Raw genomic sequence first — 19,545 nt, forward strand, 5'->3', positions numbered from 1 at the left:
CTTAATGTTTGATTTTTCTGACATACTTGCTGCTGAAAAAGTGCTTAGGACTATTGTAAAACCACATAAGACCCACTATGGTCTTGGGGGATGCTTCTGTTTACCAAAAGAAATCCCTCAGAGAACAATTGACCTAGGTACATAGAGAGAAACTGACTTTGAGAAAGCAAAATTTCCATCTGTCTGTGATTTTGGCGGGCAATCTAAGTGACCGGTCATATCATCTCCTCAGTCCCCAACTAGAGTACTGAAATGGTATTTTATGGGCATATGGAAAACTATAGCATAAATATAGTTCACTTTTCTGTAGAGTCAATTTTTTCAGTTTTATTGAAAACCAGAATAAATATCCCTAGCCAGCAAGTTAAAAGTGTTGTTTCAAATTGAAATAAATATCAATATATTATGGACTAGAATGCAAAACTTGCAAAATTTTACAAAACTCCTAAGGGCTTTGCACTTACAGATGAATGTTTCCAATGGGTTCCCAGTCATCATCTGCTCCCAAATAGGAGTTAAGATGATATTCTCTACTGCCCTCAGCAATACACATTTGATGGAAAATTCTCAAAAGCACTATTTTAAAATAGGCTGCCTTTAGAAAGTGAAAAGTATTGAAGAAAAAGGAGAGAACCAACTCCATTTGAGAGTTCTCTCTTCCTTTAATTAAATAGTGAACTCTCTCAAAAAGGAAGCAATGGAAAGTAAACTATCAACAGTGAGTTTTAATGACATTATGTTTTTGTTTTTAATTTCCTTCTCCATAAAAGCCCCCTTTTTATAAATGTTATTTTAGTTCTCATTTTAAGAGCTATAATTTATTGAGGACTTTTAATTCTAGTTTTTCTGTAATTTATTGAGAACTTCTAATTCTACTTGGGTTTTCATATTTACTCCTTTCAACAGCTCTATGAGATGGACATATTAAATAATCTTTAACAGCTCCATGAGACAGAGGTATGAAATAATCTTGTGAGTGGCATGGATTTGCCTCCAGGTCTCCAAAGTTCATTGCCATGTTGACTTCCCCTATTTTTGCTCTCCTGGTTGAACCATCAAAGCACATTTACTGGGCAGTGGATACGTCAAGAGTGAAGGAATTCATATTCAGATAATACTCTGCTGTTGTTTTCAAAGCAGTCCATGTTTCATGAACCTGCAACAAAAGAAACTTCAAGTCATGATCTCTGAGTATGGAGAGTGTATGTTATATCAATTGTGTTTGGGTTATTGTACAGATAATCCTAAAAGATTAGGAAGTAGAGTGGAAGAGTAATACCAAATAAGGTTTGGTTAACATAGTTTTAGTGACCTGTATACTTGGTGCTTAAGTGTTTCCCAGTATTTTGGGGCCACTGTAGGAAGAACCAATGTGGCAGCGTCCTATTATATTTGTCAGTTGATCATAGCACTGGCCTATAATTATAGGCAGGAGTACACTTGAAAATTTCAGTATTCCATAAAGAAGACACAGTCTACCCGCTTATGTAATGTTTAATTTGCCAAATAAACAAATGTCTGGTTTTAATATCTCTAAATGATGCTTGTTGGAGAAAAACATGCATAAAACTAAATGTATTATTCAAGCTGGTGGTTTGCATCAGCAAATGCTAACCAGCAATGAGCCAATCCTGGTAGACCAGTTAAAACTCAACCATGCAGAGTAAGGACAGGACCCGCCCCAGAAAAACAAAGACAGTCATTTTTTTTTAAATGACTTTATACAACCCTCTAATGTAATGATAGAACCTGATACATGAGTAAAGAGAAAAAGGGCAAACAAGTGAAGGGATTAATTAATTTGTTATATTTTATTTTCTGAACAGCTCAATTTTAAGAGGGAAATCATGAATAATTGAAATACTCAGACAATTCAGCAATTTCATTTGGCCTGGAGTTTCAGTGTTTTCTTTCATCAAAAAAGTAAACATGGAATAAAACTGGCTAAGGTATATTTCTTCTTTATTTCTCTTGAAGTGAGACTTCCAAATGAATAGAAAACTGTACAAAGGCAAGCAAATGAAGGAATGACATTAAGGGTTTGCATAATTATCACAGTGGAAAATAAGCTGTTGAATAACTGAAAGGGAACTAAAATGTGACTGTGATTCTTTCATCCACCTACACAAACGTGCAGTAATCTACTGAGATTAGACCGAGTAACAGTCATTTTGATAGTTCTTGAGAATAATGACCTTGATGGATAAGTTGTGCACCTTACTTCTGTAGCCGAGGTAAGGGAGGCTGGGTGCACAAGGCAAGTTAATCCCAGGGTGATAGTTACAGAGCTATTCACACGTGAATGGCATGCAAAGGAGAGAAAAGAAAGAAGGGCAAATGTCGCCCAGGAAAGAAGGGTAAGGCTTCAGAAAGGAGGGAAGCATTTGATTTTAGTCTTGGAGGAAGACGTGATGTTTACTGCACAAAAGTCACTTTATGGTGAGGAAAGGTCAAGTATAGCTCAGAGTGGCTAGAGAGAAAAAAAAATCATAGGTTGGGCTGGTGGTGTGCTGATGCCTGCTGTGGCAGTGCCTACTTAGCAAGATAGAGATGGTGCGTTGTTTCTAATGCAAATACCTGATCAGCCAGCGTGTTTCCCCACATATTTGGATTGTGATCTGGGTCCCAGTAATTCTGCAAATATATATGTCTTTTGAGATGTAGGAACTGGTTTGCTGGGTCCTCCGACAAAAATGGTGCTCCCAACGCTCCTGTAATTCAGAGTCCAAGAGCACAGCATCTTTTAGGGCAGTAGTTTACATCTCAATGTTTATCTTTTTAAAGAGACACAGCTGTGGCCTTTGGGAGGTTGGGTGCCTGAGGAGCGAGCCCTGAGAAAGCTATACACGGAGAAAGGTGACTGCTTCTCAGCCTTCTTCTATCACTGTGCTATCATCACCCTACACGTCCTCAAAATAGTGCAGCATCAAAGCTAGTGCTGTGTGCTAGATGGGAAAAAATTTTTAGAGCCTTCTGTACCTGCATGGGAGCCCACACACCTGGATTCAAATTCTAGCTCTATCACTTTTTTTTTTGGACAGGTTGCTTAATTTCTCCTAGCTGTAATTTTCTTGCATGTAAAAAAAATCATACTAATAACACAGTAACACAATAATATAGGATTACCATAAAGGACTGGCTCTATTAACGGTTGAAAACCATTTGGCTCAAACCAGGCAGTCAACAATCTTAGTCTTCCTTTCCGAGCCTTCCAAAAGAGAAACATATCTTTCAGTTTGAAGTAGACTGCTTCCAAATCTGGCACCATGGCTTAAATTGTTAGTATTGATAGGTCTGTCATTGAATTGAAGAGGTTTGCATTTTGTATTCCTTCCCACTCCAGGATTAAGGAAGAAAAATGATTGTTTTTAAAACCTAGACATTTTTAGTATCTTGAAATTTTAAGTCTATATTGTATTTTCATTTCCAGATAAAACACAACCAATTCAGAGTTGTAATCTGAATCAATATCAAGGAAGAATACACTCCTGACCTATTTGTGGTAACAATACAATCTGTTCATTGCTTGTGATAAGCGTTTATTACAAATGTTATGTTCGGTACTCCAAGCTTCATCATTAATAAGACTCTATTGACCAGGGTTATAGTGAACTATAAGATACGAAACCTCCCCTCTGTAGGGGAAGAGTATGAGGGAGTCTAAGATTCAAAATAAAACAAGGCAACATAGGATTTGATTGTGCCAAGGGAGTTTAGGAGAAGGTGTCGTTATTGAGCTTTGGGGCTCTGGGGCACCAACAGACATTTTCATGGTCAGAAAAATTGCTGAACCTATTCCTTAAAGAAAAGATTAAATTTAGTGGGATAGGAGAAGGAGAAAGACTTTCGATTTTAAGCTGGAGGAATGGTGTGGCACTGGGAATCTGTAAAACAGATATCTGAAGACAATGGTTAGAGGTGGCTAAATTATTTGTGTGTGTGCGTGTGTGTGTGTGTGTGTGTATCAATGTCTATATATATATATATATATATATATATATATACACACATACACACAAATAATAATGAGAGTTGACATTTATTGAGCATTGTGCTAAAAAATACTTTACCTGAACTACCTTATTTAATACAACAAACCTAAGGAGCAGCACTGTCAATCATTTCATTTTGCAGACAAGGTAACTATATCACAGGAAAAGTTAAATACTATGTTCAAGGCCACAGAGCTAGTAGGAAGGGGAGATGGAATTCTCCCTTTAAAGCCACTGTGCGATATTATAACTAAGAGACGGGAAGGCTTGGAGCCAAAGAAAAGCAGCAGCAGCAGCAGTAATAGTAGTAGTAGTACTACTACTAAATAATAATAATAATATTAGTCTTATGCATTTATAGAAAAGAGACAATCATTACTTATACATTTCCCATGATATGCTTTTCCAAGCTTGACCTTGAGTACTAAGCAGGGCTCTAATTATTAGCTCTATTACTTTTAGTTTAATTTGTTACCCTGCTAAGCTCTAGTTTTAACTACCTACTTATTGAAAATGACAACGTCTATGGATGTTATTATATACATCAATCAGGCTGCCTCTAGGTACAAAACACTAGTGATGGAGGGTATAAAAATGACTTACACATATTCTCTATGAATAGGAAGTTACCAATTTTAGTTATTCATGGTTTAAAAAGAAAGGCAAAAGTCAACTTTCAGAAGATATTAGTAACAGATGATAGAAGCAATAGTGTCCTGCTTCTAGGTCATCTAATTCAATATAACTAAGCTAGCATGCCTGGGGAAGCCATCCTCTAAGATGTCCCCCAAAGACCACTGCCTTCTTGGTATCCATATCCTCTGTGGTCTTCTTTCATTCAGTAGGGCAGACCCCTGGAACTGTGGAAATGACAGTGTGTGCTTTCTGTGGCTAGCACAAAATAGGTGTTACAGCTCCTGCCTTGTGCCTTTCTTGGATCACTTGCTCTAATGGAAGACCACTACCATGTTGTGAGGACACTCAAGCAGCCCTGAAGAGAGACCTGCCTGTCAAGGAACTGAATCCTCCCACCAATAGTCATACAAACAAACCACCTGGGAACTGGATGCTTTCGTTCCAGTTAAGCCTTCAGATCACAACAGTCCTCACTGACGTCTATACTGTTATCTCATGAGAGAGCTTGAGTCACAATCTGTGACCTAAGCCACTCCCAAATTCCTAGAAACTGTAAAATAATAAGCATTGATTATTTTAAGTTGCTACGGTTTGGAGAGGTTGTTAGGTCGTAGTAGATTACTAATACAATGCATTATGAGTGCCTACTGATGTCAGGATAAACTGCTAATCACCAGACCTGAGCCACAGATGAAGCAAGTGAGTCCACAAATAGAAGAAGAAACTGGCTTCTAAGCTTACACAAATTTTGTGCCATGAGATCTCTACTTGCTCTGATAATCCTCTTTGCATAGAAAGAGAAACAAAAAAACAACCCTTGCCGCTAAGGAACTCACATGATATTCAGAGTTCATAAATAATTTATAAGGAAATATACTATGACCACACAGTTTGAAGGAGGAGTGATTAGTTCTGATATTGGCATGGAGGTAGCATGGAGAAATTGGTTTTGAGTTGAGCTTTCATGCTTATGGAATGTCTCCACAGTTAGGAAGAAGGGAGTGGAAGCAAAGAGCATGTGTTCTGGGCTGAAGAAGATTGGCGAGCCAAGGAACGGAGAAGCAAAGTAAGGCTCAGATTTGGTGACCCCGACTTTGCCAATGTGATGGCAGGGTAGAGCTGAGGTGTGCATGTGGTCAGAGAGAATGTTGGAGGATTATTACTGTCATATCAAGGAGGTTGGACTTTATTCTTCAAGTAATATTTCTGAACAAGAAAATGATAGGACCAGATTTACTTGCAATTTTTTTGTTTGATTATGATAAAATATGCATTATATAAAACCATTTTAACCATTTTTAATTGCATAGTTTAGTGGCATTAAGCACATTCACAGTGTTTTCCAATCATCATCACTATCTCAAGAACTTCTCCCTAAATGGAAACTCAGTACCCTTTAACAATTACCATCACTCTCTCCTCCAGCCCCTGGTCACCACCATTAGCTTTCTATCTCCATGAACTTGCTTATTGTAGGTACCTCATGTAAGAGGAATCATGTACTCTTTGTCCCTTTGTGTCTGATTTATTTTACTTAGTAGAGTATCTTCAAGGTTTGCATGTTGAAGCATATATAACCGTCTCATTCCTTTTGAAACTTGAATAATATTTTGTACCTATATGCCAACATTTTGTTTACCCATTCACAGATACTTTTGAAAACTCCTTTGTCAGTGGTGTTAGAAAGCAGATGGTAAAAGGAAGACAGTGAAAGACACAGGTTGGAGCCTCTCATAATGGTCTGGTGGAGAGATAAGTAGGGCCTGAATCAGGTGAGTGACACCAGGGATGGGAAGACAGGGCTGACTGGAACAGAATAGAGAACTCATCCATTGGGCTCGCTGGTGCAGAACCACCAGCATTGAAGTTCTGGTTTTAACTGAGATGTGTTCATAGTTGACTTCTCAGATTTCTCTTCATTCTCTTTGAAGAAAAGGTGTCAATTACAGTGTGACATGTGTAGTGTGTTCATATTCTGTTAAAAAAAAAGGAGGGGGTGGCTTCAAAACGAAGAGAGCATTTAGGCAAAGAAGATCCAATATCAATATCTAATAAATATTTCTTTTTTTAAGATTTATTTATTTGGGGATCCCTAGGTGGTGCAGCGGTTTGGCGCCTGCCTTTGGCTCAGGGCGTGATCCTGGAGACCCGGGATCGAATCCCATATCGGGCTCCCGGTGCATGGAGCCTGCTTCTCCCTCTGCCTATGTCTCTGCCTCTCTCTCTTTCTTTCTCTGTGACTATCATAAATAAATAAAAATAAAATAAAGATTTATTTATTTATTTGCTTGAGAGAGAAAGAGAAAGTGTGAAGGAGCAGGGGGAGGTGCAGAGGGAGAGGGAGAGAGACACCCAAGCAGACTCCCTGCTGAGCGCAGAGTGAGAAGAGAGGCTCAATCTCATGACCTGGAGATCATGACCTGAGCTGAAATCGAGTTGGCCACTTAACTGACTGAGCCATCCGGGCGCCCCTCTAATAAATGTTTCTACATAAATTATGCTTACAATATAATTTATAGCAAGATAAAGTACCACTAAAGTAACCACTTAAGGTAGTGTTACTTGGAATCATCCAAAAGTAAAACCAATATTCTGTACCGTGGTTGTCCCGGTGCATTGTATAATCGCTAAGGAAAAAAAAATGCTATGACATAAATCTTGACAGAGAAGCATGCTTTAAAATATAAGTCATAGCTATTTTCAGCTCTAATAATTCTGTCTTTTGTAAATCTTCTCTCTTTTTGCTCATGGAAAATGTTTCACTGATATAATCTCCCCCTCCCCACCCCCCTGCCCATGAACAAATCGCCTTCCTCAGCATTATGCGCCCAACAGGCATCCAATAAATATTAATTGATGGTGATAATAGCATCACCCACAAGAGAGACAGAAAGTAGTATTTATTGTCCTACTTTACAAATGAGAAAATTGACACACGGAGATGAAATGACTCACTCAAGGTCACCTAGTAAGTCATTGGCAGGGCTGGAAATAAAATGCAAGTAATACAGAAGGGCACGCTATTATCCTCTCTGCTTGAGAAACTTCTCCTCCCTTTTTCATCCTGTCTGACAAACCTTGAAAGTTAGTGAGAGCAAGATCAGAGTTTGTGTTTGTAAGCCTATATAACACTGCTGGGGTTTGAAAACTGAACCCTGAATTTTATTAGTTTGTTGGTTTTTAAATTTTTTTTTTAATGTAGGCAGTATCAGCCAGGTTAATGTCTTTTTTTAAACTTTAGAATCATAAGCTATAAAAAAAATCTCCCTCTTTTTTCTTTCCAACTCCCTACACACCCTCCTTCCTTTCATCCCATATCATAGTAGTTTTAATAGGATCTGTCAAGCTTAGTTCTGCTATCTAAACGTGTCTCAAATATCCTCTGCAGAAAATTCTGTAAGTCAAAATGAGGCAGACACTTCAGAATATGGAGACGTTGGAGATCACAGCTCTTGCCACACAAACCAAGAAGGATCAGAGATGGGAAGTCTTATCCTGGCCCTGCCAGTGATTAGTTGGGTCATTAGTTGGTTACTCCTACCCCCCACCCTCGTTTCCTATTCTGTAAAACAGGGCTGGATCATAAGAAGCTAACTAAGATGTCTTGTAGCTCTGATATTTTTAACTGGAATGTATTCATAATCAATAGGTCATTAATTGAAAACTACTTTCTCTGCATGATATTAGGGCATCAAAACATGTAGAATTTGCTTAATGGGTACAGCTCCTAGTACTGTCAAGGAGCTCACATGCTGAGAAATTCAGCACTGAGATAGACAGAAATAAGTGAAAGAGTAGTCAGAATAGACCTAGCCAATAATTAAAGCAATACAAGTAAAAATGTATTCACGTTACACACAGAGATGAGAACCCATCATGGGCTGAGGAGCAGCATGCTGGTAATGGAAGATGTATAGTTAGAAATGGAATGATTCCCTATTTTGCTATCACCCAGGGAGGGCTGAAAAAGAGTCTTTAAATTTGATAGCGGAGTCATAACTGAATAGTCTTTATACTGTGCACGTGACCATGAAGATGATCCTCGTGGTAGGAACCTATCTGCTAAAAAGGTTCCAGAAAGCCTGATGTGAAATGTTAAGATACAGAATCCAAGGACAGAGTCTGAGGGCAGAGTCCTGTTTTCTTCTCTGTGGAGGGAGCTCTTTTAGAGTAGCCTCTAACCACTCATCTCCCCTTTGTAGACAGTGCCCCTCGGAAGGGGCAGTGCCCCAGGTAACTGGTAGGTCCAAGAGGCAAAACTTGGCATGTCCAGTCAGCTCCTACTTCTTCCTCTTGAGAGTTAGCTGCCCTCAGAGATCACACTTTCTCTTCTGGTTCCACAACCTGCAACCGGAGACGAAATTTGCCAAATTCTGGGGTCCAGTCAGCAGGCCCTTTCTATCTTACACTGTTATATATTCCAAGTTAGCCTTTCCCAGTAATAAAGGGAATTGATTGCCTTCTATGATCATCTTTGATTTATTTTTCAACTAGATCAAAAGCAGGCCAAGAAAGGGGACAGGAGTTCTATGTGTCAGACAACAGGTCTGTTGTCTCACAGCCTCACTAAGAAATAGGAAAAAAAAAATATAGCACAGACTGGGCACTCCAGCCAATAAGAGCCTGCCATCCCTGGAAAGCCATAGCTGTGAATATTCATAGGCAGATACATGAGGGAAGGAATTGTATGTCTGTGAATAAATGTGGGATTTAGCAGGGGTAGAAGACACAAAAATGCCCAGCAAATTCACAGGATGGGCCATAGCTAGCTATTTCCCGGAGAGGTGAGGTGACGCTACTATTTGTAGTGGTACTTGATGCCTGGTGCCAGAGATGGAGAATAAGCATGACAGTCCTGCTACAAGCTTAAAAATACTCGGTATGGGATGCTGAAAACAAAGCATTTAGCATTCAGCATAAGCAATTAAAGAATAACAGTTATTATTTACTATTTTTATTGCACTGAGTTTTAGTCACTTCCTGTAACATGTCTAGGTCTTTAGAAAAAAAAGACGAAATAAATGCTCAAGCACATAAATTAAGTATTAAAACAAAGTATAAATGGTCACTAGGGATTAATCCATTAATTAATACAAAAGAGGATCAGGAAAAAGTATATACAGGCATCTTGGCAATATGGCAAAATTTTCAAAGATCGCTCTAAGTGTAGGAGAAATTGTATAATTTTGTGAGTGATTCAAGTACATGTCATGTTTAGGTTCATATGTTTAAAGTCGAATCTTTTATTCTCTGGGCTAAGTAAATAATTTTTGTTATAGAATAGTTATCTTTTTCTTCCCACTCTAAATCTTCATCACTGACCCAAAAATTTATGGCAGAAGACAGAAGAGCTATATTTAGTGTAATAGGCTCTCTCACTTTGCTGCAATTGAGATTAAAATTAATGAGAGAGAATGAGAGAGAAGAAATTTGGGGTTTGAGACAGAAAGAACGAAACAGGAGAAATCAAGAAAAGAAATCAAAGAAAGGAGAGACAAAAGAAGGGAAGTTACAAAAATGAAAGGTTACGAAAGGTGAAAAGCCATGGGGAAAGGGAACAGAGAAGTAAAAAGACAGAGGGCAGGATGGAATGAAAGTCAGCTGGAAAGGAAGAAAGAGACACTGAACTTCGGGACCAGCTCTCAAATCCCATGGTCTTACTAAACTGTTAATGAAATGCTTTTGTAAATGAACTTTTAACTCAGGGAACTTTGGTTTTAGTGACGTTACAATTGCTGGTGTGTTGACTACTTTGCAAAGTAAACAGGAGCTAGTGTTGCTTGAGTTGGAGTTCAGTCTGTCTTGACCTGCTCTCAACGTGCTAACATACACCCACACACGTGCTCACATGCACCACCATGTCATTCCCTGAGGCATGTTTTGGACCTGGTAGATCTTTTATTAACTTTTGATTTTGTGGGCAGCGAAATGTGTAACTCACGAAAGAGTGTTTTATATGAGTCAATAGTAACCCCTTCTGGGTCATTGCCTGTGTGTGTTGATGGAATTTCCAACTCCAGTGCCATGACAAATGATGCATTGTGGGCAGGAAAATAGATGGTTTTTCAGCAACACCCAGAGAGCTCAACGGATCTAGTCATAGGCAATGATATTTTTCTCTAACTGAGATATTTCCCAGGTTATTCTCACTACTTGCTTTCTTGAGAACATCAATCAATCTGAAGCCAAAGTGAGTAGATAAAATTAAGAATGAGTTATTATAAAATAAAGCAAAACTATATCCAGAAATATAGACTCTCCAAGGAATGGGGCAGTGAAGTGGGGAGGGGTGGCTGGGTAACTGGGAAGGGCCCTTCTTTCCATGGATGGTGCTAAAGGCAAACTTGCAATCACTGGCAGGGCTGAGTGGGTCAAGGGAAAGAAAATGTGAGCTTAAAAGCTCTTATCTCAAAAACCCAAGCTGGGATGCCTGGGTGGCTCAGTGGTTGAGCATCTGCCTTTGGGTCAGGGTGTGATCCTAGGGTCCTAGGATCGAGTCCTGCATCAAGCTCCATGCAGGGAACCTGCTTCTCCCTCTACCTATGTCTCTGGACATAGGTATTTATTTATAAATAAATAAAATCTTTAAAAACAAAACACCGAAACCAACCCAACGACTCAGACAAACAAAAACCTTCAGGACAAATTGCTCTTGGTTACGAGGTGTGGGGTGAAAAGTAAGAGCTAGAGTAATGCTAGAGAAACAGGCAAAAGGCAGTTCACTTCCCCTGTCTGAAACCAGAAGACATGCTTGCACTTCATGTGATCTGATCACAGGTCAACAATATGGGCACGAACCTCCAAATTGTCTCACATATGGGTCAACTTCGCTGGTTTATTTACTCTGTGAAATACTTTCCAAATACGTGTATTTTCCATATGTCTTCTTTGTGTGAAATGGGGCTGTTTGATTTTGATGAGTGTCCTATGGAGGTGGAACATATGAGTTTAGGACTTCTCTTTACCCTCACCACAACAAGAAACTGCCATAGAAGGCGTCTGGTTATATCTCAGCGTGGCTCTGTTTACTCACCTAAGGTCACCCAGCTCCCTAACTCCTGGCTTGTTCTTGTAGAACCAATGGCTGTGACACTGGCTTTATTCCTTTTTCATGAGGAGGTCTTGTTGTGTGCTCCTTTGCCTATCCCATAGCTACATATCCCATATCTAGCATGGCAGCACCAAGGGGACAGTTTATTTATTTATTTATTTATTTATTTATTTATTTATTTATTTATTTTTGGGGGGCGACAGTTTGTTTAGATGAAAGAAGGGTTTTGTTATTGGAAGAGCTAGCTGTAGAATTTGCACATGAGTCCAGCATTCACCATGGATTAGCTGTGTAGCTCACCTAACTTCTCTAAGCCAAAATTCCCTTATACAATGAAAATCATTATACTTATTTGCAGAGTGATTATGAGAGTTGACTTAAAGTAACATATGGAAAACCCCTGCTCACAGAATAAACACTTAAATAAGCAAAGACTTATTAATGCTTGCTCGGTTTATTATAGAAGGCAATTCTTGACCTAAATGCTGAAGAGAGGGTCTTTGTTTTTGTTTTTTAATCAAATCATGACACTCGGATTTCTAATTCTCTGACCGAGGAACCAGTTCCAATGTGTATAAATTACTATTTTAAGAAAATCAATAAAATGATTTGAGGACTGTGCTTATAAATGTAATTACTTGGGGAAGGTTCTTCATCATTTTTGGCTTCAGCATTCCCATTAGGAAAATGGATAATGAGATCTTTTCCCTATTTGCTTCAAATTAAGTTCTAGACAAAAGTAATTTGTTAGACAACTAATCTGTAATGGAGAAAACTTTTTTTAAAATATAAAAACAAACTTTTAAAGATGGTTATTTTCTTATGATAAGTAGAAGTTTCCAGGGAAGTGTAGATCAATAGGTGGCATTCTTAAATGAAAAATGGGAGGGAGAGAAAAAGGGAAGAAAGTTGACCCAAGTTAGGATTTCCTACTTGAGAGCTGTATGATTTAGAAAGTGTCAGTTAAACAAATTATTCGTGTAGCGAATGAATCTGGTTCTAACGACTTCCATGTACTCAGCCTACATGCAGGAGAGGCTTCTTTCCTGAGATCTGAAGAACTAACCCCGCTTTGTCAATGTACCTCTGTCCTTAGGTTCTAATTCTCAACTTATTTCACGAACTCTCACCACATAATTTTATTTATTTGTATTTTAAGTGAAATCAGCCAAACCAGTTATCTTTCTAGATAGACATATTTGTATCTCAGCTGGAGCTAAACTTAATTCCGACTTGTTTCTTAGGAAAGTCCCTAAAACGGCCTGGGTGGCTCAGTGGTTGAGCATCTGCCTTTGGCTTAGGTTGTGATCCCAGGATCCTGGGATCAAGTCCTGCATCAGGTTCCCAAAAGGGAGCCTGCTTTTCCCTCTACCTCTGCCTTTCTCTCTGTGTCTCTCATAAATAAATAAATAAATAAAATCTTAAAGAAAGAAAGAAAGAAAGAAAGAAAGAAAGAAAGAAAGAAAGAAAAACTGTCCCTAAAAGGGCTCCTGGGTGGCTTAGTAGATTGAGCATCTGCCTTCAGCTCAGGTCATGATCTCAGCATCCTGGGATTGAGTCTAGAGTTGGGCTCCTCAGCAGAGTGTCTACTTCTCCCTCCACCCCTCCCCATTGCTTATGTTCTCTTTCTCTCAAATAAATAAATAAAATATTTTTTTTTAAGTCTCTAAAAGTCATTTTGCAGCACAAATTCCCTTTTGCCAGATTTTTTTTTTTTTGCCAGATATCTTTGACCCTGCACGTTCACAGGTGAATGTAGACCAGCAGCAGTGCTTTTAGCCTTGCGCTAATCCACCATCACCCACTCTAAAGCCAACTGCATGGATCAGCAGGTAAAGCAAAGCAATAACTGATGGATTATAACTAGCCCATGACTTCAATTTACAGTGTGCTCCTCATACACTCAAACTGAGCCAGCCTCACTTTCTTCATCTGGAGAGGTGGGCTGTAACCGGGTATGATTACACATCTTGATGATAATTGCCTAATAATAACTTGGCTAAAAATTTCTAAATCATTTATTTAAACATGTCCCAAATGCAAAGTATCACATTGGTAATTAAAATGATTTATTAAAATTATTTACATGCTTAAGAATATAAGGTTAGTTATATACACATACATATATGCCCACATATCTAGATTTATATTCTAGGTATATGCCTATATCCTTTTATTTAGGACACACACATCTCTGTGTGTCTGTGTCTGTGCACCTCAAGAAAAATATGTAACTTTTTTGCATGGGCCTCAAGTTTATCATAAAGGTAGAAATTTATTCTTATTTAAGCATTGTATCAGAAGTATATATAAAGTGTAGAGATTTAACTGTGAAAATAATTTACACCTTTGTAAGTATTTTCAGTTTTGGTTACAAGAAAAACAAATGACCTCTCAGTTCCATTCAGATATAAGTCACTGAATTATTGGGTCAATTTGGCAGCAAATCATCTGACCTTCAGTGCCTTCCTTGATCTGTCTTTAAAACACCACTTCTCTGAGCTACAGCTTGCTCTAAAGGTTAATGAATTCACACTCTCAAAGTACCTTGAGGTCTCCACATAATGGTACTATGTAAGTATTACAGTTTCTAAAAAGCATTTAAAATTTTTCTTTGTTCAAGGACACAAGAGTACTTCTTTGGAGGCAGCCCTTAAATAGATTTCTTAGCAACAGTGACACATTAATACGTTAATACATAGAAATAAAATGATCACACACAATTAACACTAACATGTTCAAAACCATAGCATGACACGATAGTTTGGTTATCCTAATGTTCTAGAATTGATCTGTGGATAAAACCTATCTGTTCATTTCTTTGAAAAAATCAAAAGGGGTTATCTGTCAACCTAATCTTTGTAAAAGACATGATAAATAAAAAAGAAATGGATTCTTACCTATAAGCAATGTTGAACACAGGGCTACTTGAAGCATTTTATAGGCCATAATCCTGTTTTGAAAAGAAAAGATTTATTTATTTTAATTTAGACCAAGCAAAGCTTCAGGGCACACCGGCTACTTTCCAGGACTATGAAGCATTTGCTGCATACCTGGCAGCCCTGTGAGCTGAGATAAGTCAGAGAGGCCGTTGCTTAAGATGGCTTTTTTATATGACTCCCGTCTTTTTACCCTTTGGACTTTTTGGACTGACTTTTTACGAGCTTCTTATATGGGCCATGTATTTACTTACTAATTTTATCATCCATCCAGACTAATGTCATACAATGTAAAAAAAAAAAACAGTGGAAAAACTGAATCACTCATACATTGCTGGTGGGAATATAAAATGGTACAGTCACTGTGAAAAAGAATTTGGCAGTTTCTTATGAATCTGAGCACGCAATTACCATACAACCCGGCAATTGCACGACTGGGCATTTGTCTCAGAGAAATGAAAACTTATGCTCATACAAAAACTTGTACGAGAATGTTTCACTACATTTTTATCAGTAGTAGGCAAGAAGTGGAAACAACCCAGATGTCCTTGACAGTCGAATGTTTAACATACCGAAATGCTTCTATACCATGTATCACAGTAACGATAGAGTAAAAATTACTGATAGACAAAACAACTTAGAGGAATCTCAGGGGAATTATGATGGGTGATGGGTCCCAACTGGTCAAATATGGCATGATTCCATTTATGTAACTTTCTTGGAAATGATGAAATTATGGAAATAATGAATAGATTAGTGGTTGCTAGGGATTAGGCATAGAAAGGGATGGAAGATGTTATAAGGGGCAGTATGAGGGACCCTCATAATAATAGAACTACTTGGTAGTTCTAGCTGCGGTGGTGGTAGACCCAAACATAAATGTGATAAAATTGCACAGGACCAAATACAGATGTCTCAGATACATACATGCAAATGAGTACACCTAAAACTGGGGAAATCTGAATAGGATCAGTGCATTGCATCAATGTCAATGTCTTGGTTGTGATATTGCATTATAGTTTTGCAAGATGTTACCATTGGGAGTAACTGACTGAAGGGCACACAGGATCTCTCTATTATTTCTTACAAATGCATGTGGTTCTACACATCTCAAAACAAAATATTTAAAGACAAAGGAATGTGTGGGGTGCCTGAGTGGCTCAGACAGTGAAGCCATGAAGTGTCTGACTTCCACTCAGGTCATGATCCCCCAGGATCCTGCATCAGGCTCTGGCAGAGAGTCTGCTGCTTCTTTTTTCTCTGCCACTCCTCTACCCTCGCTCATGCTCTCTCTGTCTCTCAAAGTAAAAAACAAAACAAAACAAAAAACAAAAAAGCACTTAAAAAAATGACAAAGGAATGTTTAACTGCTTTATGGAATGTGTTTCCAACAAAAATTCACAATGAATAAAACCAGGACACTTTCTTAAAATTTGAGTTTTAGGGGCGCCTGGGTGACTCAGCAGTTGAAACTTTGGTGCAGGTCGTGATCCCAGGGTCCTGGGATCGAGTCCTGCATTGGGCTTCCTGCAGGGAGGCTGCTTCTCCTTCTGCCTGTGTCTCTGCCTCTCTCTGTGTCTCTCATAAATAAATAAATAAAATCTTAAAAAAAATAAAATTTGATTTTTTAAACAACTACTCTTTTCTGTGGCATGATTAACAGTTAACAAATCAATTTATTATTATACAATTTATTCTTAACAGCAAATCATGCATCTGTTAGCCAGTCTCATCAAAATTATGCAATCTGAAACAAACAGGTATAGAGATATAAAAGTGGTAGAAAATAACTTTCTTATCTATCTTAGAAACCTGGGTCTACCTTGTTGAGAATTACACCTCTAATTACTGATAGAAGGTTTGGGAAGACAGATATTTGGAAATAGGTATGGTGAAATTTTGGCAGCTTATCCCATGTGTCCATCTATGTGTCCAGCTGTGGCCACATTTCTGTGATTCTTGTTTTTTATTTGATGGAGAGGTATAAATATGTCATTATGTCATAGACTAGAAAAGTCTTAGGAAAATCAAAAGAAGAGTATTTTTATAACAAGAAGTACACTCAATCAAAGGAGAAATTCATCTTCGCCTCTTTTCTTCCATCCATTATTCTTCAACTTTTGGAACTAAAGTGAAGCTTGCCTGGAGTGGGAATAGGGGTGGGGACAGGGTTGCCCCATCTCTTTCACCCTACTCTTCTCACAAAAGAGGTTATTAGTCTGTTATTTTGGTTGGGATGTAGAATGCAAGTATAAAATAACAATGGCCTTTCTGTGAACTTTATATATATTGTCTCATTTAATCCTTATGACAATGCAATGATGAAGGCATTATTATTATTTTACAGATGAGTAAATTGAGGCTCAAAGAGAATTCATAACTTGTCCAAAGAGCATTCAGAAATTACAGGGTAAGGGGCATCTGGGTGGTCAGTTGGTTAAACGTATGCCTTCGGCTCAGGTCTTGTGGTCCAGGGTCTTGTGATCGAGCTCCGCATCGGACTCCCTGCTCAGAAGGGTCTGCTTCTCCCTCTCCTTTTGCCTGACACTCTGCCTGCTTGTGCTCTCTCCCTCTCTCTCTGTCACATAAATAAAAATAAAAATAAAATAGAATAAAATAAAATAAAAAAATGACAGGGTGAAACTCTGCAACAGAAGTGGAGTGACTGCGTGGCTGAGAGGCACAAACCAGTGAAATGAAACAGATTAGGTGACTGAGACCCCAGTGTGGTCTACAGGTGAAGGTGGCTTGGGCAACTCAATTTCACAGTGATTATGTATCATACGAGATCCTGTTTGAGCCAGAAAACATTGTCCTTCCTGGTGAACGAAGCCTTCTCTGATTCCCCAAATCAAATTTGGCTTCTCTTTCTCACATCTGCACCCTTTGGCAGTTAGGCCATGTCTCCCTGTACTATGCGTGGTTTCATATGTGCATTTCAGTGTTCCTGAGTGGATTCTTTCTGAAGGCTGCTTCTGCATCTTACTCCTATCTGTATGCCTTCGATGCCTAGCAGGGCGCTTATCATATAATAGCCCTCAATAAACATGATTGAACTGAATTGAATCAACTGATTCAAATTAAACGCAACTACTTGAAATCGAATCAGTATTTTCCTGCACTGGCCTATCAGTATTACAACCTTATCCGACTGGCTGTAAAAAGGCAAGTATAATGTAGCAGTTTTGTTTTTATGTTGCTGCTTGGGTTTTAAATAGTGTTTCCCAGAGCTTGCCTCTTCTTATGATCTATAAAGGAAAAAAGTCAGATGCATGAAAATTGGCAATATTTAATTATAAAGACATGGAAATGCTCTTTGAAATGAAATTGGAATATCTATCTTTGAGAAATACAAAGATCAAGTGGCATGAATTAATGAAGCTCATCAATGGAGTCTGTTTATAACTTTGATGATTTATACTTAGAAATTATTATTTTAATATGACACAATGGACCTTGGTAAGCTCCCATGGTCTTTTTCATATCAATGAAATATAAATGTGAAAAAAAATGTGAGATCAGATCCAGTATTATAAAAACAATTTAAAGAAGAAAAAAAGAAAAGAAGGAAAACTTTATTTTACCACAGAGCAAACAACTTGGTTTCTGCTTTGTCATGCCAGCAATGCAATCAGATCCAATAAACTGCAAAGCTCTGGAGAATGCAGTGTTCATTTATAAAATTCTGATAAGAAGTGATGAAGGGCATGGTGCAGGCTCGCATCATTTAGTGACATCATCGGCATCAATAAAAGGTGAAGAGTCCACCAACATGTTGGAGGAGAGGATACTCACCCTTATAAACATTGTACTAAACTTTTGACCATGTTCACAATTGAAAATAAACCTGTGATAGGACTTCTTCTTATGAGATTACTTGAGATTTTTGAAGAATTGCTATGTGGGAACAAAACAAGTCAGTTTTAAACTGATTTGACTGCAATGAGTTTGTTGTCATTGGTAGTCTAAGAGTCTAAGATGCCATCATTATCAGGTCAAACTCAATTTAGGGATACACTTACTCTTCTGGGATGGATGGAATATCTCATCATAGCTGGCTATTGAGGCAGAGAATGTCATAGCAACTACGTTCCAAGAAGGAGTAAGGGTTTCCATAAGGTCTTGTGCTACATGCAGAAAGTAGCTTTGAGAAGGCCCATGGTGGTACATTATGACTCGGTTGGTATGATGCCGAAACTACTTTTGTTTATTTACTTATTTTCAAAGATTCTTTTTTAATTTTCAAGGAATCTCTATACCCAAAGTGGGGCTTGAACTCACAACCCCGAGATCTAGAGTTACATGTTTTACCAACTGAGCCAGCCAGTTGCCCTAGAAACTGCTTTTATTTTATTTGTACTCTTTTTAAAGATTTACTTATTTATTTTGAGAGAAAGACAGAGACAGAGGGAGGGGCAGAGGGAGAAAGAAAGGAGAGAGAGAGAGAAGCGGAATTCTCACTGAGCCTGATTTATGACCCTGAGATCACTGCCTGATCAAGAGTCAGACCCTCAAGCGACTGAGCCACCCAGGCCCCCAGCCCTCCAAAACTACTTTTAAAGTACTTTGTAGAATATTGTTTAGCCTTGGAAGCTAGAGTTCCTGCTCCGGCCCCTCAATTTGTGAATAAAATAAAACCTTGCTGAGAGCCAACAGAAGATAGAGTCTCTCTTTAGCCAGTCCCCTCCACGTAAGTACATTGTACTCCCTCTTATTTATTGAGCCTTCAGGGCTTCTGTCTCCAAGTCATGGGGGGCCATGTACTCATCACAATAAGAGCTGGATTAACTTAGAGAAATTACCTAAAACGTTGGAGAAATACATTCTGTATTTGTATTCATTTTTAGTGTGACTGTTGCAGATTTAAAAACTCGATATGGTGTGAGATGCCTTAGTTTTAATGTGGTTTGGAAACGTAGTATAAGGA

At 38.4% G+C, this 19,545-nt stretch overlaps 1 protein-coding gene across 1 annotated transcript; it reads right to left on the bottom strand.

The window, feature by feature from the left end:
- Positions 1 to 416: 416 nt before the first annotated feature.
- On the bottom strand, positions 417 to 14,718 carry CUNH3orf85 (chromosome unknown C3orf85 homolog). The gene is made up of 3 exons (XM_055316555.1): positions 14,580 to 14,718; positions 2,578 to 2,711; positions 417 to 1,156 (listed from the first exon to the last, which is right to left on the bottom strand). Exons 1-3 carry the CDS (start codon positions 14,626 to 14,628, stop codon positions 1,067 to 1,069), a joined length of 273 nt encoding a protein of 90 aa, XP_055172530.1. The 5' UTR covers positions 14,629 to 14,718; the 3' UTR covers positions 417 to 1,066.
- Positions 14,719 to 19,545: the final 4,827 nt, after the last annotated feature.

The sequence above is a fragment of the Nyctereutes procyonoides genome, unplaced genomic scaffold, assembly GCF_905146905.1.
Source record: "Nyctereutes procyonoides isolate TBG_1078 unplaced genomic scaffold, NYPRO_anot_genome, whole genome shotgun sequence".
Classification (NCBI taxonomy): Eukaryota; Metazoa; Chordata; class Mammalia; order Carnivora; family Canidae; genus Nyctereutes; species Nyctereutes procyonoides.